This window comes from Athene noctua, chromosome 16, assembly GCF_965140245.1.
Source record: "Athene noctua chromosome 16, bAthNoc1.hap1.1, whole genome shotgun sequence".
NCBI lineage: Eukaryota > Metazoa > Chordata > Aves > Strigiformes > Strigidae > Athene > Athene noctua.
In genome coordinates, this window is record NC_134052.1 from 17,319,560 (window position 1) to 17,343,081 (window position 23,522).

Genomic DNA, 23,522 nt, shown 5'->3' on the forward strand with positions numbered 1-23,522 from the left:
CGGGGGACGGCCCCGCCCCCGGAAATGCGTCAGCAACGCGACGGAAGGGGCGGGGCGAACGGCTGGCGGGGCAGCCGCGTGCGTGCGCGCGCGCGGGCGGGCGGAAGTCGCGGCTGCCGCGCGTAGGAGCTTCCGGCGGAGCGGGCGGCGCCTGGGAGCGGGGGACGGCGGCGGTGGCGGCGGGAGCGATCGCGGAAAGCTGCAGCCATGGTGAGCCCGGCGGGCCCGCGCGGGGAGGGGAGGGGCCCGACGAGCGGCCCCGCGGTGCCCCGGTGTAACGGCGGTCTCTTGCAGACGGTGGGGAAGAGCAGCAAGATGCTGCAACACATCGACTACCGCATGCGGTGCATCCTGCAGGACGGCCGCGTCTTCATCGGCACCTTCAAGGCCTTCGACAAGCACATGAACCTCATCCTCTGCGACTGCGACGAGTTCCGCAAGATCAAGTGAGCGGCGCGGCGGGAGCGCCGGGACGTGCCCCCCAGCGCTGTCCCCGCTGCGGCGGGAGCCCCGGGGCAGGCCGAGCGCAGAGCCGGCGCAGCCGCTGGGCATTGCCTGCTGCCGGCTTCTGCAGGAATAGGCGTGGGTTTAGTCTCGTTTGCTAACCCGCCAAACTGCCAGGGTTCAAGGGGCCCTTCGTTCGAGTTTGTCCCTAATAAGCAAAATGCACCTTTACGTGACACCGGCATAGTCACTGTAACAGTTAAGCGTTATGGGGAAAACATGGAGATAATACACATCTTGTACTTAGATTCTCTAAGTGCCTGGTTTGAGACATATGAAAATGTGTTTTTTACGGTAGGTTCTCCTCTCTGGAGTACCCTAGTCATGTATTCTACGGCAAATTCAGAGCAGCATTGATTTCTTTTTCTCCCCTCTGTCTTGCAATGTTTTTTTTGTCTTCTCACTAGACCTAAAAATTCAAAACAGCCAGAGCGGGAAGAGAAACGAGTCCTTGGTCTTGTGTTGCTGCGAGGAGAAAACCTGGTGTCCATGACAGTTGAAGGACCACCTCCAAAAGATGTAAGAATGAGTGCAGAACTGAGGAGAAGGGGAAGGAACATCTGATAAACTTGCTTCCTTCAGATTGCCCTGGACTTCCAGATGCTGTTGTGACTAGGTCCAACGAATTTCACTGCAGGGGGTTCTAATCTCTCTGTGGGCTTGGACATTAATTGGACAGTGGAGACTTGTGGGCGTCCCTAGGATCTAAGGACTTCTGTTTTGACAAATCTTTCTTTTTTGGGGGGTCTCTTTTCAGACTGGAATTGCCCGTGTACCTCTTGCTGGAGCTGCTGGAGGACCTGGAGTTGGGAGAGCAGCAGGGAGGGGAGTACCTGCTGGTGCGCCCATGCCGCAGGCGCCAGCGGGATTAGCTGGCCCTGTCAGAGGAGTGGGAGGACCATCCCAACAGGTGAGATGCTGTGACCCACTGAAGAGTTGTCTGGTGTATTCTGGAGTGGCTTTTAGTTCTTGGTACCAGCGTGATGCAAGAAATTGGGTGGAGTAGAAGGACTGTGATCTTAGTTTTGGTTACCAGAGAATTTGAGCCTAGCGAGGCTTTTTTGGCACTAGATCCCCCTAGGAAACTCTGTCTTACATGATGGAAAAAGGCATGAAAAGTGCAGCTTCTTGCCCAGAATTCAAATGGTATCCGTTGAATTGTATTACAGGTTTGTAATGTTATTCAGTACATTAAGAGGGGCTGATGTAACTTTCTGAAGGGATAAGAACTTAGATCTCGCGTATTTTTTAGTTATTAACTTAAAGCAGGTGACGTGCTGTTTCTCTGCCCCCGTATGTTTTGTTTACAGGTGATGACGCCTCAGGGCCGTGGCACGGTCGCAGCAGCTGCGGCAGCAGCCACCGCCAGCATAGCGGGAGCCCCAACCCAGTACACGCCGGGGCGGGGGGGTCCTCCCCCGCCCATGAGCAGAGGGGCACCTCCCCCAGGTAGGAGCCTCTGCGGAGGGGGCAGGGGGAGCTCCTCTCAGGAGGCAGAGCTGTGAGAGAGGTCCTTGCCCAGTCTGAGGCAGAGCTGGCGTTACAGAGGATCGTTCCCACGTCCCACTAGCACCTCGACTCTCCAGCTGGATTTACACGCTTGTTCTTTCTCTGGCTTAAGGAATGATGGGACCCCCTCCAGGCATGCGACCACCGATGGGCCCCCCCATGGGAATGCCCCCCGGCCGAGGTGCTCCGATGGGAATGCCCCCACCAGGCATGAGACCACCCCCCCCAGGAATGAGAGGTGAGCAGAGGTTTTCTTAAATGCTCGGAAGAAGCTGTAACGTACTCGGACTGTCAGAAGGGCGACACGTTTCAGTGCCTCCCTAGCTCTGCTAATTGTCAGTGAATGCCTCAGTGCCAAAACCAGGATCCTAAGGCCGCTTGGAGCACAGGGAAAACATCTCTCTGGTGTTCAGCCTTGCTGCTTCTTCCTCTTCAATATTCAACTCTTTCCTTTATTCCCAGGACCGCCTCCACCCGGTATGCGCCCACCAAGGCCATAAGATACTCTGTAATGTATCTTTGAACCGTGAGAAGACTGATGAAGGGAATATACTGAGCAGTACCACCTGTCAGAACCTTGCTATGCCTATTTTATATTTACTGCTTGTAAAGTTGTGCCCTTTTTAATAAAGTTGGAAAACCCAGTACTTTTGAGTCACAGCTGTCCTGGCCTGTTTCAGGAGTGCAAGCCATTGTCTTTCACCTACTGCACTTCAGTCACCCCAGAAGAGCAGGTTTGAAGCAAAAAGCTCAATTTGTATTGACAGCTCAGAAGTAAACAGTTGCTCTAGGCCACTTAGATCTATATTTAGTCTGGGTTCCTTATAGGAATTGAAGCATATCAATGAAATTTAGCAAGGCTGATGATGAGAAAAAAAAATTGGTGGGATGGTGGAGGTGGTAAAAATTCAAAGAAAGAGTTTAATGTTTCGATGAAATTAAGTATGGGTTACTGATCAGACTTCTCCCTGCTTCAGTCCCAGCAGCAGAGGTACAGCGGTGCCTGTCTTAGGAACAGGCATCTCTGACGCTCCGCACTGAGCTGCAGCTTATGAGCCTGCAGCACGGTTACAGGTGGGGTTGCTCTGCTTCTAGTGAAGAACCAGCCCGAGCACCTTCCCCTCTGGCCTTGGCTTACGGCTGCTCTTTGCCCTTAGGAAGAGGCCCTCTGCCCACCACCCACCTTTCTTCAGGTACTGGCCTCCTGGAGACTTGTTTTAATTCCTGTGACTGTCACCTCTGAAGCCATTTTTGTGACAGTCAGTGTGAAAAACTTTTTTTCCCTATTTTAGAAATAGGCTCTGAACCATAGAAATCCTTTTCAGCCATATTAATTAATCGAGATCACAGAAGTGTATGAACAAGGCAGGAAGTGTTTGCCAGTTTTTGCTCTAAAGACGACTTACATGAACTGCCTGATAGAAAGATGTAACATATCCCAGCTCTCAGTTCTAGCTAGTCTATAAAACAGAGCAAACTTTTGAGAAAAATAAATCAATCCTTTATTGCATGGGCTGCTAAAGAGATTTTCACATAGTCTTCAACCAGGTATTATCAAACATCTCAAAGCTATTCCATAACTTGGAGAAAAACTTTTGATTTTACTGAAGTCATCTCCCAGTACAAAGAAATCCAGGCCCTGGAGCAAGCGTGTCTGAAATTACCCATCTCATCATTACCAACAGTTCTCACTTTCTCTTGTACCTGAAAGAAGGCATTTGAGAGTTGGGATGTGCAGTGTTACTTCAGTGATAGGTAAGGAACAGCACTGATCATTTTCTAGGCAATGCTCTCCCAGCAGAAGCCCAGGAATGTTCTATTAAAGGCAGTATCCTCGATTGCCTGCAGCATCAGGACTGCACTAGGAGTGTAAGCTACTGCAGAACTAACTCACCTTTTAGTAAGGACCTTTAAACAATCACAAGAGGGGGAAAGAAAAAGCAGGAACAGAAAAAAAGTCTTGGAATAAGAAGGTAAAAGGATCTATACCTGGACTTGGATTTGAAGTTTCCTCCTTTCTTATGCTGGGGCATACCCAAACGTTTTCGATCTTCAAAGGATGGGCTTTTTAAGAGAGGGGGGGGTAAGATAAAACCCACTGTATTACATCAATAGCACAGGTATTTCTTGCAAGCATCCCTTCTCTGCTCTGCCCACCTTTTCCCCCAATATCAGTCAAAGTATCCCTGGGAAAGTCCAGAGAATGCAGAAAAAAATTCCACCCACTGAAGTCTGGACTAATGTACTACTGTGAAGACATACCCGGCACGGTACTGCTTCAGAGCCTTCCTGCTCGTGTTGGTAAGCTCTTCGTCAAACACAGACAATTTTTTCTTCCGCTTGGGGCCTAACACAGAGACAACAGAACATCAGCAGTAAGGCGACGGCCACATCATCTTGTTCACTAGAGACCAGCAGCCCTGACCACAAGCTAGCCTAACCATCAGGAGAAGCAGTGACTCCTCTGCAAACACACACCCTGGCCAGCACCAGTGGCCATTCCTTCAAAGATCACTGCCTCCCTCTACACAAATTAGTTCAGTTTACCGATTTCTAACAAAGTAAGTGACATAAGGTAAGTCAGCCGTAAAACAAAAGTCTCCACCTGCTGGCACTGCTGCTGGTTCCTCTTCTGGCAGGACTCTGGCTCGCTTTGCTCGGCGATTCCTCTTTGCCAGCCGCTCAGCATACATTTGAGATTTCAGGATTTCAAACTGTGACCTCTCCTCTGGCTGAAAGGTGTTAAAATGCAGGTTTACAGTGATGCGAGGCTTTGCTAAGGGAAAGCTAGGGTAGTCCACCTAGGGTCCCACTTGTCCATAAACATACTCACTGTCATTTGGACTTTTTTCTGTCTGTCCTGCATAAATTTCTTCCTTTTCTTTTTGCCTCGTAATGCTAGGTCAAACTCCTGCAGGGCTTTAGCCACTGGAGAGATAAAGAAATATATAGAACAAAGAATCCCTTAAAGTGCAGAGCAGGGCCCAGTTGCAGCTATGGAATTTAACATGGCAGCAGTGTCATGACTCACATTTCTCTTTCTTCCTCTCCTCACGGGTCTGGAACCAGCTCCGCTCCAAACCCTCACCCACAGTTTCCTGTTTTCCTGTCTCCAGCTGCTTCTTTGCCCTATTGATCTGAGTTAGTAAGAAGTGAGCTCATGGTGGCTAAAAAAATCTCTCTTCCCTTTCTAAAGTAGGCAGGTTAAGTACATCAGGGTAGCCTTATGCACTGTATCTACTCCAGATGCTAAGAAAATTAAGGTTAAAAAAAAATCCCTAGAAAAATGCTTACCTGGGCCTCTGATTGCTGCATCTCACGTTCCTCACGCTCCAAGCACAGAACTGCATATACATCTTTCTCTAGATTCTCAATCTTATCTCGAAATTTTAGTATGACATCTGAAAATGATACAACACGCACATCAGAAGCAGCTCTCAGGTAAAGTCCATCTTGGTTTTCAGCACCTCTTTTAGTGTCCCTCTGTACTAATATATTCCCTGTGCACTGGTCTCCTGCTTTTACCTCAGTGAAGTGCATACCTTGGGGGAGAATTCTGGCTTTCACTGCTGTTTTAGCACTCTTCACAATATCCTTCAGCATCTTGCGCTCTTCCTCACCCACAAGTGAAACTGAACGACCAGCCCTGCCCGCTCTTGCCGTCCGACCCACTCGATGGACGTAGTGTTTGGTGGTGTTGGGCATGGTAAAATTGATTACCTACCACAGAAACAGTGTTAGTAGCAAAACAACATTAAGGGACTTACCAAAAACCTCAGCACTTCACATACTCACTGTTTTAACACCTTCAATATCGAGTCCGCGTGCAGCCACGTCTGTAGCTACCAGAATATCAATTTGCTCATCCTTAAAGCGCCTGAGCGGAGACAGCAAACGCATTTGCAATGAATAGAGCAATCCACTTCTGCCCCAAAACTTCCAACTCCTAACATCTCTCCTGCCCGTGATCGCCAGCTCAGGCGGCTGTACCTGAGCGCTTCCAGCCGCTGCGCCTGGGAGAGGTTCCCGTGCAGCTCCCCGACGCGCAGGCCCATCAGCCCGAGCAGGATGTGCATACGGTGAGCTTGCTTCTTGGTCTGGGTGAAAAGCATCACATGATCTGGGAACGTTCGTGTCAGTAGAGCTGAAAGAAAGCCCAGTCCTCTCAGGGGCCTGCTTCATAGTCACCTACCAATTCCAGCTTTTCTTTGCCCATCACTAACCTGATACAATGGCCTCACGGTCCCCCTCTCGGTTGGGTCTGATCCGGATAAATTCCTGCCGCAGGAAAGGGGCAACATCCGTGTTACTGTTCACAAAAATTCGGACGGGATTTTTCAGGGAAACAGAAGCCAAATCTTTCACCTACCAAAGCAGGTTAAGAAAAAAAAGTCCACGTCATTTCTGGTAAAAGACTAGACAAACTTCTATTCAACTTTCTGCCTCAATATGCTTCTCAGCAGCCTGTCTTACCTCCTCTGTCATTGTGGCAGAGAAAAGCATTGTCTGACGGTGGTTGGAGCACAACTTCATTATTTCCTTCATCTGCTCCTCAAAGTATTCATCCAGCATCCTACACAGGAGAAAAACAGTGAGGAAAGGCAGCTTTATCTGGTTCTAGCTAAGAAACATAAGGCAGGGCAACAAAGACTGCCCTACAGCCTGGAAAAGGAAAGCAGAAAACTACCATCTCATTTTCCACTGCTGTCCTGCTTAGCCTACCTGTCCGCTTCATCCAGAATCAGCACCTCAACACTGCTCAGGTGGAAGGAAGGGCAATTGTGGAGATGATCGATGAGTCGTCCGGGAGTGGCGATAAGAACATCTGGCCCAGAGCGCAGAGCTGCTTCCTGAGTCTTCACATCGAGGCCACCTGGAGGAGAGTGAACAGGGACTGCTGACTCCCTGAGCAGGCTGCAGCAGAGTACACAGACCCAAACGGCCTGAGGAATGGGAAACAACTCAGATTAATTCTACATTCACCATTAGAAGAGACCGCACGTCTTCTTTCTCAGAAACCATCAAACAAAAAGTACAGCACAGTATCGGAAAGGGCATGTTAACCCACAGCACAGCTGTGAGCAGCACACCTGCGATAACCACGCAGCCTCCAGTTCTATAGCACAGAATTCCCAGTTCTGTATTGCAGATTACAGTTCACATAAGCAACTTCATACTCACCTACAGCAAGGCAAGTTGTGACACTGCTGAACTGTGCCAGCTGTTTTGTGACAGAGTGTACCTGAATACCCAGTTCTCGTGTTGGCACTAGGACCAACACCCGTGTTATTGGAGCCTGACGAGGTTTGTAAATCAGGCGCTCAAGGACAGGCAAGATGAAGGCAGCTGTTTTACCTGAAGAAGAATATTAAGAATAATTACCAATTATTGTGAATGGCTAATTCTCCACGTTTCCTGTGCCCTGCTCAATTCCCTACCTGTCCCAGTAGCAGCGCAGGCACAAATATCCTTCCCCAGAAGACCCACTGGGATACAAGCCTTCTGAATTGGGGTTGGTTGCTTGAAGCCAAGAGCTGTGATCGCCTACAAAGGAGATACAGAGCAATTAAACTGTCTCTGTTGAGGCCACAACTGCGGTACCATGTCCAGTGCTGGGCTCATCAGTGCAAGAGAGACACAGACAGAGTCCAGCAAGAGCCGCAAAGATTCGGAAGGGACTGGAGCGCCTCACGTATGAGGAAAGGCTGACAGAGCCGGGACTGCTCAGCCTGGAGAAGGCTCGGGGAGGGAACTCGTCACCACACACAAATACCCGGAGGCAGGGTGAAAAGGAGACAGAGCCAGGCTCTTTTCAGCTGTGCCCAGGGACAGGACCAGGGGCAATGGGCACAAAGTGGAACACAGGAGGCTCCCTCTGAGCACCAGGAAACACTTTTTCACTGTGAAGGTGACTGAGCAGTGGCACAGGCTGCCCAGAGAGGCTGCAGAGTCTCCATCCCTGGAGATATTCAAAATCTGTCTGGATGTGCCCCTGGGCAACCGGCTCAAGGTGGCCTGCCTGAGAAGGGGGGTCGGATGAGAGGACCTCCAGAGGTCCCTTCCACCCTCACCCGTTCTGTGATTCTGTAACAAGTCTCACCCAAGATAGTGTTGACACATTGCAAATCAAAGAATGGTTTCCATTATGTGGGAATAATAGCTCCTAAAGGACTATCATACTAGCTCCCACATAATTTCTTTTTCAGAAGGATTTCAAAGAGAAGAGGAATTTGACAGTTCTGATTGCTGGCGGGGAGGTGGTACAACATTCTTTAGAGTAACATATTTATGTAATAACTAAACTAGGTAAATACCTTTAGCAAAGGTCGTGAAAGATTCATGTCTTGGAATGACAAGTTATCGTCATATTGAGAGGCATCTTCAAAAAAGCTCTCTGCTTCCTAGAAATAGCAATAACAACAAAACTGGAACATCATGAGATGAGATATTTTTTGAGCTACCCAGAAGAAATATTGGAGAATGATCTAGTGTCACTCTGTCCAAAACTTACCATTTCTCCCTTTTTTGATCTCCTCCGTTCCTTCACTTTGACTGTATCTGCAGAGAAATGTGACAGGAATTAACAAGCACAGCTAAACTCCTAACAAGATACAGTGACTACCTTCATCTCATACTTTTTGCCCTGAATGTGCTATTGAGGCAGAAGCCTCAGAAATGAGTACAGGCTTGTAATGGAGTAAAATGCCAAGCAAATATCCTTCCTCAGGGACATGTTCAATTAAAGTACTACGGCTACGTTCAAAGTACGACTGACCAATTGGAAGGAATGTCTCAGAAGGCAGACAACAAAAACCAAGAGGTTCTTGCCCACTCCTAGCAATGTTTCACTACAGACTCCTCCAGTGAGTCAACAGCCTGTCAGACTCTTGCTCCTGCCCACCTCTCTACATACGGCTAATACCTGCTTCTGTGAAGATGGTTTCATCATCCAATGAATACTGAGACTCCACATCTTCTTCGTCCCTACTGACATCCTCACACTCCCTCTTTTTGGTTTGATTATCCTCAGTCTCTGCATCTTCACCTCTCCCTTTTACTTGTTTAGCTTCTCTTTCCTAGAAAAAGATTTTTTAAAAGTTTTAAGAATAAGGGATAGAAAAGAAACCTCAACCCTTTGTGAGCTTTCGTTTGTTGAGATTATGTGCCCATTCACAGATCCACGGTTTGGCATAACCTTAAGCACTACCAATTCTGCATCCTCATCTGTTCAGCAACGCATCGGGGTGGCTGCAAACCCGGCGAGGTGAAGCGCTGCAGCCTGAGCAGCGCCTCAGGATGCGTTCGGAGTCTGCACCTCGGGAGGGAACGTGGAAGGCCAAAAGGCCAAACCCTTGCCGGTCTTTTCAGTAAAGAGAGAGAAAGGCCCTGACCTGGAGCTTCCTCTTCTGTCTCACTTTCTCGATCTTCTCATCCAGCGTCGTAGCTGCTCTCTAGGCACGGAACCGCAGGAGAGGAGCTGTCAGCGGAGCGCGGGGCGCCGCGGCCGCAGGCCCCGCAGCCCCACTCCCGGCCCCTGGCCTCACCTTGCCGCGGAGCTGGCGCAGAGCCGCCGCCCAGGCACCTTCCCCGCCGGCCTCCGCCTCGCCGAAGACGAAGGTGGCACTGAAGTCCCCGCCCGTGGGGCCGCGCCGCCCGGGGCCCAGCGCCCGGCGCGGCTCCTGCGGGAACATCAATCGACAGGGACCGCGGGACGGTGGAGTCGCCCCGCACCGACCGCGGCCCCACGCGACCTGGGCCGGCCGCCGGCCCACTCGCCCGCCCTCCCCCGGCCACAGGCCCTGCCCGGCCCCACCTCCTCGTCCTCATCCTCGGAGCCCCCAGACTCCGGGTCCTCGGGCCCCGCGTCCCCCTCCGCGATGGTGCCCACCAGGCCCAGGCTCTGCAGCGTGGCCATGGCCGCCGCGCGCACCCCCGCGGCTGCGCATGCGCGCCCCGACGCCGGCGCGCTTGTGGGTGAGGCGACGGCTAGCCCCGCCCCCTGGCGGAAAGGAAACCGAAAGCGGCAGCGGGAGGAGACGCGGCCCTGGCGGCGACCGGTACCGGGAGCGGCGGCGGCAGGAGACGCGGCCCTGGCGGCGACCGGTACCGGGAGCGGCGGTGGGGGCCGGGGCCGGGACCGGGACGTGCCGGCTGGAAGCGGAGCGAGGGCTGGGGAGGGGGGTGGCACCGGGAGCGGAACCCGGGGAGGGCGTGGGGCGCCGCAGACCCTGCGGGAAGCGGGGCTGGGGGCGGGCGGGGATCCCGAGGTCGGAAGCGGAGCTGTGGGAGGGCGGGGGGGGCCGGGAGCGGGGCCGGGAGCGGGGCGGGCCTTACGGGGAACTGGAAAGTGAAACTTCGATCGGCGGCGGGGCGGGCCAGGCAGCTCCCGGGCCGTGTAGGGAGCGCAGCGGTGCCGAGCGCGACGGCGGCTGTGTTGGGGTGCAGGAGCGGTGCCCTCGCCCGCGGAGGAGTCTCCGGGCCGAGCCATGGCCGGTGCCGAGCAGGAGCCTTTCAGCCGGCGGCCCCGAGCTGGAGGGAGAGGTGAGTGTCGCCCAGTGAGCGCAGGGCGGAAAGGTGCGGGAGACGCGCGGGATCATGTTGGTACAGGGGGGATCCACTCCTTCCCTGCCTGCGTACAGTGACATTTCCTTTCAAGCCTGAATTCCAGCGTTTTGTTATTTGATGCTGGCGCCTGGTTGGGGCCATGAGGTGATGATGCACTGCAGCCACCTCTGCTAACCGCTCTGCTAGCATGCAGTGCTTCCTGAAGCAGCCTGTTGAGTGACAAAGGCTGCATGGTCTTTGGTTCCAGCTGCTCTGGGAGGCCGGACTTTGTCCAGAAGTTCTGTTTTTTAACTGTGCTATATATAGTCAGTCAAAGTCAGCTGCTTGTCATTATTTCAGTGATCACTAACTCCCGGGGAATTCCTGTCCTGTGCAGGAAACTTCTTCTTTGGTCTTTCTTAATTCTGTTCTCTGTTCTGTGGAAAGGGGCTTAGTTTTTTAGTGTCTTTGTGACTTGGCAGCTTAAGTGAACTCTAGGCATGGCACTCTTTAGCAGTTAGAAAAAGGGGTACAAAAGAAACACCAATCTGAAACTTTGAGTGCAAATATAATGGTAGCTTTCTAACTTGATACCAAATGTTCAAAAAATGCTGACTATCAGGGCAAAATGCTCATGCATTTGTGTTGGTAGGCAGGTTAATGTACTTGATTTATAATTAAGAAGTGTCTTTTTCTTTCTTTTCTTTTTTTTAAGGGCATGCAGATCTTTTGGATACTAACTTTGTACAAAGAGCCAGAAACAGAACAAATAATGCATCAGGCCTGGCAGCTCAGTTAGGGGAAAGCCCCCAAGCCAGTAATTATACTCTTCTACCTGGGCAAAGAGAGGAGCGATTTGGTGGTTGGACTTGGAGGGTTCCTCAGTCAAGTAAGAATAAACCAAGAAACCAAGGTGGACAGGCCAACAGTGGAGCCACGGGATACTGGAATGAACAGGAGAATGTGGGAAGGAGAATGAGGCATCAAGGTGGACAAGCACGTGAGAGGGCCAGAGGACCCTGGAATGAGCAAGACAATGAGAGTAGAGGAAGGAGGTATCAGGGTGGGCAAGCACCTGAGAGGGCCAGAGGACCCTGGAATGAGCAAGACAATGAGAGTAGAGGAAGGAGGTATCAAGGTGGACAAGCCCAGGAAGGAGCTAGAGGGCAGAGGAACGGGCAGGTGAATGAAGGTAGGGGAAGGAAGATGCAACCTTGGGAGAATCCTTGTTTCTACCAGAGCCCTACCCCAGGTGGTATGCAGTTCAGTGAGCAGCCACAGCAAGTCAGAAGAATTGGCTATAAATTCCTAGAAACTCTCCTTCAGAAAGACCCTTCAGAAGTTGTCATCACACTTGCTTCCAGTTTGGGTTTGAAGGAACTTCTTTCCCAAACAGCTATGAAACCCAATTTCCTTCAGCTTGTTTGCCAGGTGCTTCGAAAAGCATGCAGTTCCCAAATGGATAGACAGAGTGTCCAACAGCTTCTTGGAGTGGTGAAGGAGTCCAATTTTCTCAAGATATGTCTGCCACAGTATGTGTCTGACATGATGATGGAAGCAGTCCCTGCTGTACGTCATCAGTATCCTGTGCATATTAGCAACATCATTTCACTTCTTCAGGACCTGATCAGTATTTTCCCAGCCAGCTCTGTGCAGAAAATCTCCATTCTCTTGACAGTCTTGCCAGCATCCATAAATGCCCTGAGAGCTTCTGGTGTGGACATCACAGAAGAAACAGAGAAGAATCTAAATAAAGTCCAGATGCTCGTGCAGCATCTGCAGGAGAAGAGACGTGAAGGCACGCTAAGGGCTGATAACTATACTCTTAGGCAGCCTGGGCCTGACGGTCAGGAAGAAACCTATCGAACAATGACCATTTATCCAACATACAATGAGGTACACCATGATGAGAAACCCTTTCTACGTCCCAATATTGTTTCTGGAAGATATGAAAGCACTGGCATTTATCTTGACACCCATTTCCGGCTTTTGAGAGAAGACTTTATAAGGCCTTTAAGGGAAGGTATATTGGAGCTTTTGCAGAGCTTTGAGGACAAAGGTTTGAGAAAGAAAAAATTTAATGATATCAGGATCTACTTTGACACACGGATTATTACCCCTCTCTGTTCTCCAACTGGCATTGTTTACAAGGTCCAGTTTGACATTAAACCATTGAAGTTTGTGCGATGGCAGAATTCCAAACGGTTGCTATATGGATCCCTGATCTGCATGTCCAAAGATCACTTTGAAACATGCCTTTTTGCCACTGTTTCTAATCGTGATAGCGCAGATCTTTCCCATGGGATTGTGCAGCTCTGTTTTAATGCCCAGAGCCAGGCGCTGCTGGCAGAGGTTCAGCCCTCAGACTCCTTCCTCATGGTAGAGACAACTGCCTACTTTGAGGCCTATCGGCATGTGTTAGAAGGGTTACAGGAAATCCGGGAAGAAGACATCCCATTCCAGAAGTACATTGTGGAATGTGATGTGCAGGTGGAGAAGCCAACGTACCTGACAATAGATACTGCCTACAACTTTGCACCCTTGATGGATGATCCCCTGTCAGATGAAGAGATGCACCCTGATGGTGTGAGAAAGCAAAGTGTCCATGTCCTAGATCCCAAGCAGTGGCTTTCAATGGAAACGTTGAGATTAGATGAGTCTCAGTTGCAGGCATTGAGTCTTGCACTCACCAAGGAACTGGCTGTTATCCAAGGACCTCCTGGGACTGGTGAGAAACATTTCCTTGAAGTCTGTCATTTAGGGAGTTCTCCTTGATTACCCTATTTAGAGATATTAACTTCAGAGAAAGCCAGCTGTATGTCTGCAGAGCTTTAGTCCCATGCCTAATTGATGCTTGAGTAGCCCGGTTAGCATGAGCTGTGGAGAAGGTTAAAATAATCTCAAATACCTGAATCTCACCTTACGCATTGCCAACCTAGTTGCAAGTAGACACCAGCTGCACTCTTGGCTCTGCTTGTCTATTGAGGTGAAAAAAATGTTCAACCATCTTTAACATGGTATCTCTTGCGGTGCAACAGTCCTGTTTGTCTTCATAGTGTGTTAGAACGTTGGGAGTATTCAGTGTGAATAAAGCATAACAAGATTAACTCATTGTTTTAAACCGTACCTAAACTCAGCGGGTGCCACTGCTTGTACTCCACTAGCATGTGGATGTTTCATGTGCAGCCGAAATGTCATGTATTGAAGCAAGTATCAGAATGGGCTGGGGGGTGCAGTGGCAGAGGGTCCAGGTCCAGTGTATTAGCCTAAAGATGACATTCTTGCAGGGCATGGCCTTGCCCAACTGCAGGCCAGATAGACAGTGTCATGCTGCTTTCTTTACATTTGTAAACTAGTTGCCTTTGGGGTCAGCTCTCTTGGCACAGACCAGATTTGTAGCCTAGAAGGAAGTTCTGTATCTGGTTTTGATGATTCCTGTGTTTCAAGGCACTCCACAGAGGGTGGGTTAGCCCTTTCTGATTCTGAGCTTCTTTTGCAGGAAAGACTTATGTGGGTCTGAAGATTGTTCAGGCTCTCCTGACTAATAAGGATGTGTGGCAAAGCGCTGACCAGAAGTCTCCCATCCTTATAGTCTGCTACACTAACCATGCACTGGATCAGTTCTTGGAAGGTAGGAGTACCTTACAAGTATGATGGAGGGTCAAATAGAAAGGAGAGTATAACTCTTACTCTGCCCATCTTCTGGCTTGATGACCTGCCCTTCTGGCTCTTTCTGGTGACTCTAGCCCCACTGATACACAGTAAGAAAATGTCACTTGGACCAACCCAGTGTAGTATTTGCAGACAAAGGGCGTTCTCCCTACCCTTTGTTCTACTGCAGGAAATGGAGCTTGCCTCCTTGGTACTAATATTTCTCTTTCATTCCCAGGAATATACACATTCCAGAAACACGGGATCGTGCGTGTTGGGGGCAGAAGTAGCAGTCAGGTCCTGAAGCAATTCACCTTGAAGGAGCTGAGGAAGAAGAGTGAATTCCGATACAACTTGCCAATGCATCTCCGCAGAGCCTACGTGAATGTACGTGTGGACTTCACTGGAGGTGATGGGACTGGGTTGCCTGTGCCCTAGAGGAGCTAACTAAACTTCCTCTACACCTGTTCTTTCACCTTGTCTTACGCTGAAGTCAGCCTCTTAATTCTTCTGTCCTTGTTCACTTTATCAGATTCTTGTTCTGCTGTTTTGGGACTTTGTTTTGTTGAGTATGATGATGCCTCTCTTATCTTTGTTATGAGTAGATAACCAGTGAGATGAAACAGGCTGAGCAGGAGCTCCATGAGGGAGCGAAGCACTTAGAGTGCACAACGTACGGAGTTCTGCATGAACGGCACTTGGAAGCGTGCATCGCGCCCCAGCACTGGGGCAGTCTGATGAGTGGTCTGGTAAGCAAGGTCCCCTTCTGCTGAGGCAAGGAGTCCCAGTCTGTGCTTACTGTACTGCCCTTTTTGCTAATGAGTCTGAGGCTGCCCAGGCACAATTCTTCTTAGCATCGCCTGGCTACTAGGAAAGTGAGGAAGTGAATAGCCAGCTGTGCCAGGTGACAGCAGTCTAGCTGGGGCAGGCAGGGCCTTTGAATTTTGCTAAGTGATCTCTATCAGCATAAAAATAAAAGTGCCCAAATGAAAGCCTCTTAAACTGAAGGTGGGGAGGGATGCTCCCTCTGAAGATCTGAGGCTGCTCAGACTTTCTAGCTCTGGACGTCTCTCGGGGCACTTGTCCTAGTTGCCTGCTGCTGCACGGTGCTGCTTTGGCATCATCCTAAGTCTGAAGTGCAATAGGCCTGGCTGATTTGACTTTCGTTACATTAGGACAATGAGGAGTTTTACTACAATGCTTCACAACACTCAATGATTTTGGAGTGGCTGGGCCTCGGTGTAACTGTCTTCACCCAGAATGCTGCCGAGGATGTAGTGGCTGAGAATCCAGGTAAAAAAACCCAAACAACAAACACACAACCCCTGCCTTGTCCTCTGCAAGTGTGTTTGCCTAAGCAGTGCATGTGTGCCAGAAAAGAGACACTGCTACTTAACAGACACTGAAAGATGCATGATACCTTAAAGTAGCAGAAAGATGATTAACCTTAATTTCCACATAGTGATCTGGCTGTTGCACTGTGATTCAGCTAGGGTGGCTGTGGTTAACTGGTGAGTCTCACAGGTGGCCAGCAGGAGAGAGAGGAGGAGTGGGAAGGTGGAGCAGAAGAGGAGCTTTTGGAGATCCCAGAGGAGGCTGACCTGATACAAGCTGACAGAGTGATTGAGGATGAAGAGGCAGCAAAGCCTCGGGGAAGGAAGGAGGAAGAGCACAGAGCTGTTCATGAACTAGCCAGTGTGCTGTTGGCTATGAAGCTGGAGGACCAGGAAGAAGGAACAGCCCAACCACAACAGAAGACTGTGCAGTGGGAGGTAACTGCATGTGCTAGTGTGCTCTGGCTTTGCTTGACTGTGTAAAGCATAACACAGGAACACTAATGTGGAGGAATCTTTGTGGTGTAACTGCTTATTGGGGAGCTTTTTTTCCTGCAGATAACTGCTGCCCAGAGGAAGAAAATGAAACAGAAGATGAAGGTTGAGCTCCGTAAACTGAGTGCAATGACAGAGTTAGAGGCCAAGGCTGTTCAAGATCTGTGGCAGCTTGACCTGAGCTCCCGCTGGAGGCTTTACAGGTGACAAAGCTGTTTTGCAGGGTCTGTCAGGCAAATGTTTCCTAGGGCTGTTCCAGTTTGCAAATGCTTTCTGTCAAGCCACAGTGTTTCTGTCTGTATCTGTTCAGCTCCTTATTTGAACACGCTTGTTTTTCTTTCTATTGCATGGCCAGTGCTGCACACACTCCACTGTGTGTGTTTGGGACTAAGTACAGATGCTGATAATCTCTTGCCCAAAAGACACAGAGAAAGCTTTGAACAGAATCCACTCAGAACTTCTGGATCACTCTCCTGTTCCCCTTGCTGTGTGTGATAATGGCATTTTCTCCTCAGGCTTTGGCTTCAGACCTACCAGGGGTTTATTCGACGGAGGATTCTGCAGCATGAACAGCAGTATCAGGCAGCAGCAGAAAGGCTGACAGAACTGAGGCTGCAGGAAGATCTCTGCATTATCAAGGAGGCCCAAGTTGTGGGGATGACAACTACAGGTGCACAGCAGTTGGAAAGGAAACCAGTATTGCACTGCATCCAGTAATGGTTGAAGGACCTTGTTCCAAAAAATTAGTATCATGTGCTGCTTGACAGCCTAGGTCAGGCTATGCATTAGCCTGCAGCCTTCTTAATCTCCAATTTCCTTTGAAAATGTGGCTATTGTGCAAGTTGTCATTAACTGTATGAGGAGTTCCTGTGCACACCTGCACTCTCTCCATCTTGAGCAGCATTCTTCTAATAGAAGGCGGCACTTCTTGTGCCTGAGTAAAGCACAGATAATATCTGTGCTGGTATCCCCACATCACGTCCTGGTGATGATAGCGTAAAGGACACTGTAATATGGTCCTTTGGAGAGACAGCTGTAGGTTGGTTTCTGTGTGTTGATCAGTATATTGAGTAGGTATCTTATGCCTGCAGAGAGTGTCAGGAAATGGCCGAGACAGGTGTAGGACTCTAATCCCCACCTGCCTTCCCTAATAACTAATAGAAGCCATCCTTGGTATGGTGCTGCTTTAAAAATCAAAAAGCTGAGTCTTGGAATGGGGAATCTTGGGAAGAACCCCAGTCTTTTCTGGGACATAGCCTACTCCGCTCCCTGAACACTCTTGTCATGCTGCCTGCATGTAATTATATTCTGCTGAGGTTTGTCTTCTCTCCTTCCTCAGGTGCTGCCAAATACCGTCAGATCTTGCAAAAAGTAAAGCCACGAATTGTCATTGTAGAAGAGGCAGCAGAGGTGCTTGAGGCTCACACCATTACTACTCTGAGTAAAGCTTGCCAACATCTCATACTCATTGGAGACCACCAGCAGGTAACATCCACAATTAATGCCTCTAACTAGAACCTTTTAACAAAACACCATTATGTTGCCAAGACCTACTGCTCCCCAGCTTCTGCAGATAACATAGGTCCTGTCTCTTGTAGTTTTGGAGTAGAGCTCCTGTGGGACTTGTCTTTTGGTTTAACTGATAATGATTTTACATGTGATTGCATCTGCTTCAGTTGTGACTGTAACTTTTATATTTAGCACTTCTGCACGAATCCAGTCTCTGGCCTTTCTGTGGGGAACCAGTGACAGAAAAAGAGATGAATGAAAAATCTTACTAACACATATGTGCTAAAATATGGACCTCCTATCCCTTCTCTTTCAGCTGCGGCCTACTGCAAATGTATATGACCTGGCCAAGAACTTCAATCTGGAAGTCTCTCTCTTTGAACGGCTGGTGAAAGTCAATTTCCCCTTTGTCCGTCTGAAATACCAAGTGAGGAACATTTATAAAAAAACTCCATTGCATTTGCATTTAGGTGTCTGAAGTCTGTAGTATACTTAAGTTTTTATATTTCTACTCTCTGAGCAGCCTAAAAGAAAAGAATGTGCTATTTAATTCACAAGAAGAATGGTAAGACCTGTCAAAGTGCCACAAATAGTGTCTGAGTATATTTACAATTATTCACAGAATCATGGTTCCCACGTGTTTTAATGCAATGAACATGGCTTATTGTGGCATCTGCAACTTCCAACGCTCTCGAGACTGACAGCACAAGTCTTCCAAGGCTGATTCCTGCTAAATTGCCATAATCATCTCTCTTGGTGCCTGGAGAAATAAATTTTACCTCCAGCAGTCCTGTATTAAAAGTACATAGAAGAGCTTGTGTTGTGGTTAGGGTGAGGTGCTGGCTTTTGTTATCTAGAATAGTGTTCTTAGATTTGCACTGAAACCAGGATTCTTATTACAACAACCATGCCAAATTATTTTCTTGAAGATGGTCTGCTACTAGTTCCCATCGTCGCTGGTTGTGGCAGTGATGGGGCAGGGGAGGGTGGGGGATTGGGAGATGCTCCCTTCTTGACTCTTATAAGAGTGTCATCCTTGTGTTGTATTCAGCCACAGTCTGTACAGTGGAACAACAGAGTATTGGCAGGGAAATATGGTGTTTCTTCCTCAAAACTGATAAAGTTGCTTTGTGTTTCAGCACCGCATGCGTCCTGAAATTGCCCAGCTTCTCAGTCCTCATATATACCAGGAGCTGGAGAACCATCCCTCTGTCCTGAAGTATGAGAACATAAAAGTGAGTTTTCAGCAATCCAAGCAATTGCTTTTGTCTCTTTTTACTGGCTAAAATGAATTTCTGAAAAAAAGTGTTCAGGGATTTGAAGTTCTTAGATCAAGTTCTGTTATTGGAATTTTTACCTGAATCAAGGAAAAGTGTGATACAGAGTTAGGCAAGTAACCTGTAGTTCTTCTGGCATTAGTGATGATGGACACTGGAAATGCGTCCAGTACTGATGACTTTAAAAGGTCATTGGAAATGGGAGTGGGACCAAAAGAATTGTAGGAGATTGAAAGTTAGGAAGAAATCTTAAATGAAAGACTTGAAGCATAATATGTGAAACTCCAACCTAAGATAGGTGACTTGATCACTGGAACCCTCCTTCCTTGGGTTCTCTGGGCATTTTACCAATGCACAACATCTGCAAACAAAACCTATTCATCTTAAAAGTATAAAGCAATCACTTCTTGGCTAACACTCACAATAAACAGCTGGAGTTTAGTGAGTTGTAGGCATTAGTATGCTTGCCATACCGTAAGACACTTGAAGAGTCTTAGGCAGGTATCAGTCAGAAGTGTCAGCCTCTGCTTCTTCCTTAACATTACTGAGTTTCCATCTTAATACTAACTGCCTGTTTTCTGATTTGTTTTTTCCCACCTTGATTATGACTTCATCTTTCTCCATGTTGCTGCTTTTTTTCATCTTTGAACTATTAACAATCATATCTCTGTAACTTTACCGTTCTTATATTGGATAGTTGTGTTCTGTGGACTTGCTTGCAGCTTTCTCTCTCAACTTAACTATTTCCCCAGAAGTCTGGGCCAAGGTTACACTGCTATGCTGTATTAGAGCCACGTCTTGCATCTCTGAATAACCTAGAAGAAAGAATTGGAGGTAGTTACAGAAAGAGGATTACAGTAGTTTAGCCTATGTAAATCTCTCTTCATTAAAAGACAGTACTAATTAAGTACTAAAAGCTCTTTAACTGTATGAGGAAAGCATACTGAAAACTATAGCAGAATGCTGAAGCCAGACAAGAGAAAATTAATACTGAAGATGATTTAATTACTAGAACAAGCTATCTGGGAAAGTGGCAGGTCCTCTTGGTACCTTGAAATCCAGATCAAGTATTTTGTAGAAGATGCTTTAGTTAACAAAAACCCCCAAATCCAACCAAACAAGAAAACAACCAACAACGAAAACCCCGCCCAAAACTTATAACTTAAGAGACCACAAAATTTTAGCCCATTTCTCCTATGAGAATCCGTTCTGGACGCTCTTATGATTCCACCTGGCCTTAACACAAACTTGAAGTACCAAAAGACATCAAAATTGAATCTTCCCATCTGAGGTTGTACAGCAGTGGACACTATGCCATTGTGGACACCTTGGAAAACCACAGATGTGTTTGATCTACAAAAACTGCTCTTTACTGATAAAAACAGTCTCTGGGTTTTGGCATGCAACCCAAGAATTTGTTATGGGCAGAACAATTCTGGTTAATACGTGAAAGATAAAGGTCCCTGCTAACTTAAGGCAAATGGAATTTTTGAACGGTGAGCAGACAACTCTGTACCCCTGGAGCTGGTAAGTTATCACTGGAGTCCCTAGTGTTCTTATTTTTCCTGGTGGAAAAGCATTTCTCCTTGTTGCTTCATGTTTCTACTGCAGTAACAGAGTAGGCATGTCTTTGGCTAGGCAGCTTTAAGCAAGTGCTAAGCCCTGTGCACTGGTAACTTTTACTATCTTTTTGCCACGTGGTCAAAACAATTGTTTGCGCTGCTAATGTGAAATAGAACTGTGATGCTTTGAGAAATATTAACTAGCACTTAATCTTCTCTTTCCTATAACCTGAAAAGGTACAGTAGAAGCAACTCTGAAAAGCCAGGGAATAGAATCATCCACAGGAACTGATTTTGTATTAGGATACCGCAATGTCACTTGTAAGCTGAAATGTGATTAATAACCTTAAATCCCTATGCGATGAATTACACTATGGAAATCTAAGAGGAAATTGCTGCAGTAACTGCACACTGTAATCCTCTCTTAAGAGTCCTCCTGTCAGTGGATAATGGGAGATAGGGGAAGAGGCTGTACTGACAGAAGCTAGCATTCTGTTTCTGACATTCCTTTCTCTTATTTCAGGGGGTCTTATCTAACCTCTTCTTTGTGGAACATGACTTCCCTGAGCAAGAGATCCAGGAAGGGAAAAGCCACCAGAACACACATGAGGCCCGGTTTGTAGTGGAGCTGTGCAAATACTTCTTGTGTCAGGATTATCTACCTTCGCAGATCACCATTCTCACTACTTACACTGGACAGCTTTTCTGTCTGCGTAAGCTCATGCCAGCTAAGACTTTTGCAGGTGTGAAGGTTCATGTAGTAGATAAGTACCAGGGGGAGGAAAATGACATTATTCTGCTGTCACTTGTGCGGAGCAACAAGGAGGAGAGAACTGGATTCTTACAGATCTCTAATCGGATATGCGTAGCATTATCCAGAGCGAAGAAAGGGCTGTATTGTATTGGAAATATGAGAATGCTTGGCAGCGTTCCTCTTTGGAGCAAGATCATTCACACCCTTCGGGAGAAAGGTCACATTGGCCGCTCATTGGTGCTTTGCTGTCAAAATCACCCTGAAACCAAGACATTTGTATCTACAGCAGCAGATTTCAGCAAAGTCCCAGAAGGTGGCTGTAGTCGTCCCTGTGAATGTAGGTTGAGTTGTGGACATGTTTGCACAAGGGCATGTCACCCGTATGACACACAGCACAAAGAGTATCAGTGTCTGAAGCCTTGTCAAAAGGTGCTTTGCGCAGATGGGCACCGCTGTCCACGGTCATGTTATGAGCCCTGTGGACCGTGCATGGTTGTAGTGGAGAAAACTATTTCAAAGTGTGGCCACCTGCAGATGGTCCCATGCTCTATTTCAGACACTGAGTTTCTTTGCCAAGAACCTTGCCAGAAAAAGTTGAACTGTGGACACACATGCAACAAATTCTGTGGGCAGGAGTGCACTAAGCGGTGTCCTGAACTGGTTACAGTCATGCTGAAATGTGGCCACAACCAGCAAGTTAAATGCTGGATGACGGAGGAGATGAAACATGAGACACCTGTGGAATGTAAGACCAAGTGTTCTGTCACACTGAAGTGTGGTCATGTGTGCTCGGGCTCCTGTCACACCTGCTTTGAAGGACGATTTCATAAGCCATGTAACAGCCCGTGCAAGCGCTTCTTGGTCTGTTCCCACAAGTGTCAGCAGCCTTGTACTGCAGAATGCCCTCCGTGTCAGCTGGAATGTCAGAACCACTGTATCCACAGTAAGTGTAAAAAGAAATGTGGGGAGCGCTGTTTTCCATGTGCTGAGCCGTGTGAGTGGCGGTGCCAGCACTACCAGTGTACCAACCTTTGCTCTGAACCGTGCAATAGGCCTCGCTGCAATGTACCGTGTGCTAAGCTACTGCGCTGTGGTCATCCTTGCGCTGGGTTGTGTGGAGAGCCCTGCCCAGAGAAGTGCCTTGTTTGTGACCATGAGGAACTCACCCAGATCTTTTTTGGCTTTGAGGAAGACCTAGATGCTCGATTTGTACAGCTTGAGGACTGTGGCCATGTCTTTGAGTCCCAGGGCCTTGACCATTATATGGATGAAGATGATGATGATGATGTCATCAAGCTGAAGGTGTGCCCTCTCTGCCAGACACCTATCAGAAAGAACTTGAGATATGGCACCATAGTGAAAAGGCGGCTGGATGAGATAGAAAGGGTGAAAGAGAAAATCCAAGGCCCAGCACAGGAAATTGAGTCTAGTCGACAAAGACTGCAGGCTGCACTGACAGGGAGTGCTGTTCTGCAGAGGAACCTACCCCTCAAGTACCTCATGCTGGAAGATAAACTAAAAGCTTCTGATCTCTCCACAAAGAGCATTGGACTAATTGAGAACCAGCTTAACTTCTACAAACGTGTAGCAGACCTAACTAATTCTATGAGCAAAATTGATGCCAGCGAGAGGAAAGGATTGAGAAGGCGGCTCCATGAAGTCCAGGAGTGGCTGGATAAGCCACGCCTCAGTTTTACAGGCCAGGAGCTCTCTGACCTGCAGTTGGAGATCCAGAGACTGACCCATTCGATGAACCTCTTGGCAAGGTGCAAAGGGGCGAGCGGGATGATCACCCCAGCGCTGGGGGTAGAGATTGCCCGTGTGCGTGCGGTCCTGGAGGGGACAAAGCCCTTCACAGAGGAGGACGAGGGGGCAGCGAAGGCCGACCTGGAGCGGCTCTGCGCAGCCCTGCCCCGGTCGGGACTGGGGGTCTCTGAAGCCGAGCGTGTGCAGATCGTCAGCGCTATCGGCTGTCCCCGCGGCCACTGGTTCAAGTGCAAGAACGGGCACATCTATGTGATCGGGGACTGCGGGGGGGCCATGGAGAGGAGCAGGTGCCCCGAGTGCCAGGCGGTCATCGGGGGCGCGGACCACGCCCTGGACAGCACCAACAGCCTGGCCCCCGAGATGGACGGCGCCACGCACGCCGCCTGGTCCGAGGCCGCCAACAACCTGCTCGACTTGGCGGCGCTGCACCGCCCGCTGTAGCGGCCGCGGCCCGGCCCCAATAAAGCGCCTTTGCCGCCGCGGCGCCTGCTCTGTGGGGGCGGGGCGGTGACCGGCGCTGCCCGGAAGCGGAAGCGCCGGGGGGACGGGGCGGTGACCGGCGCTGCCCGGAAGCGGAAGCGCTGGGGGGTGTGGCCCGCGCTACCCAATAGCGGAA

The 23,522-nt window shown here is 48.9% G+C and overlaps 3 protein-coding genes across 4 annotated transcripts; 2 read left to right on the forward strand and 1 right to left on the reverse strand.

The window, feature by feature from the left end:
- Positions 1 to 76: 76 nt before the first annotated feature.
- On the forward strand, positions 77 to 2,667 carry SNRPB (small nuclear ribonucleoprotein polypeptides B and B1). The gene is made up of 7 exons (XM_074920634.1): positions 77 to 210; positions 295 to 446; positions 912 to 1,023; positions 1,262 to 1,414; positions 1,815 to 1,953; positions 2,126 to 2,251; positions 2,476 to 2,667. The coding sequence occupies exons 1-7, from the start codon at positions 208 to 210 to the stop codon at positions 2,511 to 2,513; spliced, it is 723 nt and encodes a 240-aa protein (XP_074776735.1). The 5' UTR covers positions 77 to 207; the 3' UTR covers positions 2,514 to 2,667.
- An 830-nt stretch (positions 2,668 to 3,497) lies between these two features.
- Positions 3,498 to 9,956, reverse strand: DDX27 (DEAD-box helicase 27). Its single transcript, XM_074920065.1, has 21 exons — positions 9,827 to 9,956; positions 9,558 to 9,692; positions 9,405 to 9,464; positions 8,936 to 9,089; positions 8,525 to 8,571; positions 8,328 to 8,414; positions 7,452 to 7,557; positions 7,195 to 7,368; positions 6,736 to 6,886; positions 6,487 to 6,586; positions 6,237 to 6,378; positions 6,004 to 6,157; positions 5,809 to 5,890; positions 5,556 to 5,733; positions 5,308 to 5,414; positions 5,045 to 5,150; positions 4,847 to 4,941; positions 4,619 to 4,745; positions 4,276 to 4,360; positions 4,003 to 4,077; positions 3,498 to 3,717 (listed from the first exon to the last, which is right to left on the reverse strand). The coding sequence occupies exons 1-21, from the start codon at positions 9,926 to 9,928 to the stop codon at positions 3,702 to 3,704; spliced, it is 2,283 nt and encodes a 760-aa protein (XP_074776166.1). The 5' UTR covers positions 9,929 to 9,956; the 3' UTR covers positions 3,498 to 3,701.
- A 64-nt stretch (positions 9,957 to 10,020) lies between these two features.
- Positions 10,021 to 23,370, forward strand: ZNFX1 (zinc finger NFX1-type containing 1). 2 transcript variants are annotated; one of them, XM_074920410.1, is made up of 14 exons: positions 10,021 to 10,116; positions 10,459 to 10,554; positions 11,273 to 13,285; positions 14,057 to 14,188; positions 14,447 to 14,595; positions 14,814 to 14,957; positions 15,384 to 15,501; positions 15,733 to 15,980; positions 16,101 to 16,240; positions 16,553 to 16,707; positions 17,377 to 17,522; positions 17,863 to 17,973; positions 18,686 to 18,781; positions 20,909 to 23,370. In XM_074920410.1, the coding sequence occupies exons 2-14, from the start codon at positions 10,500 to 10,502 to the stop codon at positions 23,345 to 23,347; spliced, it is 5,946 nt and encodes a 1,981-aa protein (XP_074776511.1). In that variant the 5' UTR covers positions 10,021 to 10,116; positions 10,459 to 10,499; the 3' UTR covers positions 23,348 to 23,370. The 2 variants fall into 2 exon arrangements, with proteins under 2 accessions (XP_074776511.1, XP_074776512.1); XM_074920411.1 differs by having other exon boundaries at positions 10,028 to 10,116; positions 10,393 to 10,554.
- The last annotated feature ends 152 nt before the right edge of the window (positions 23,371 to 23,522 follow it).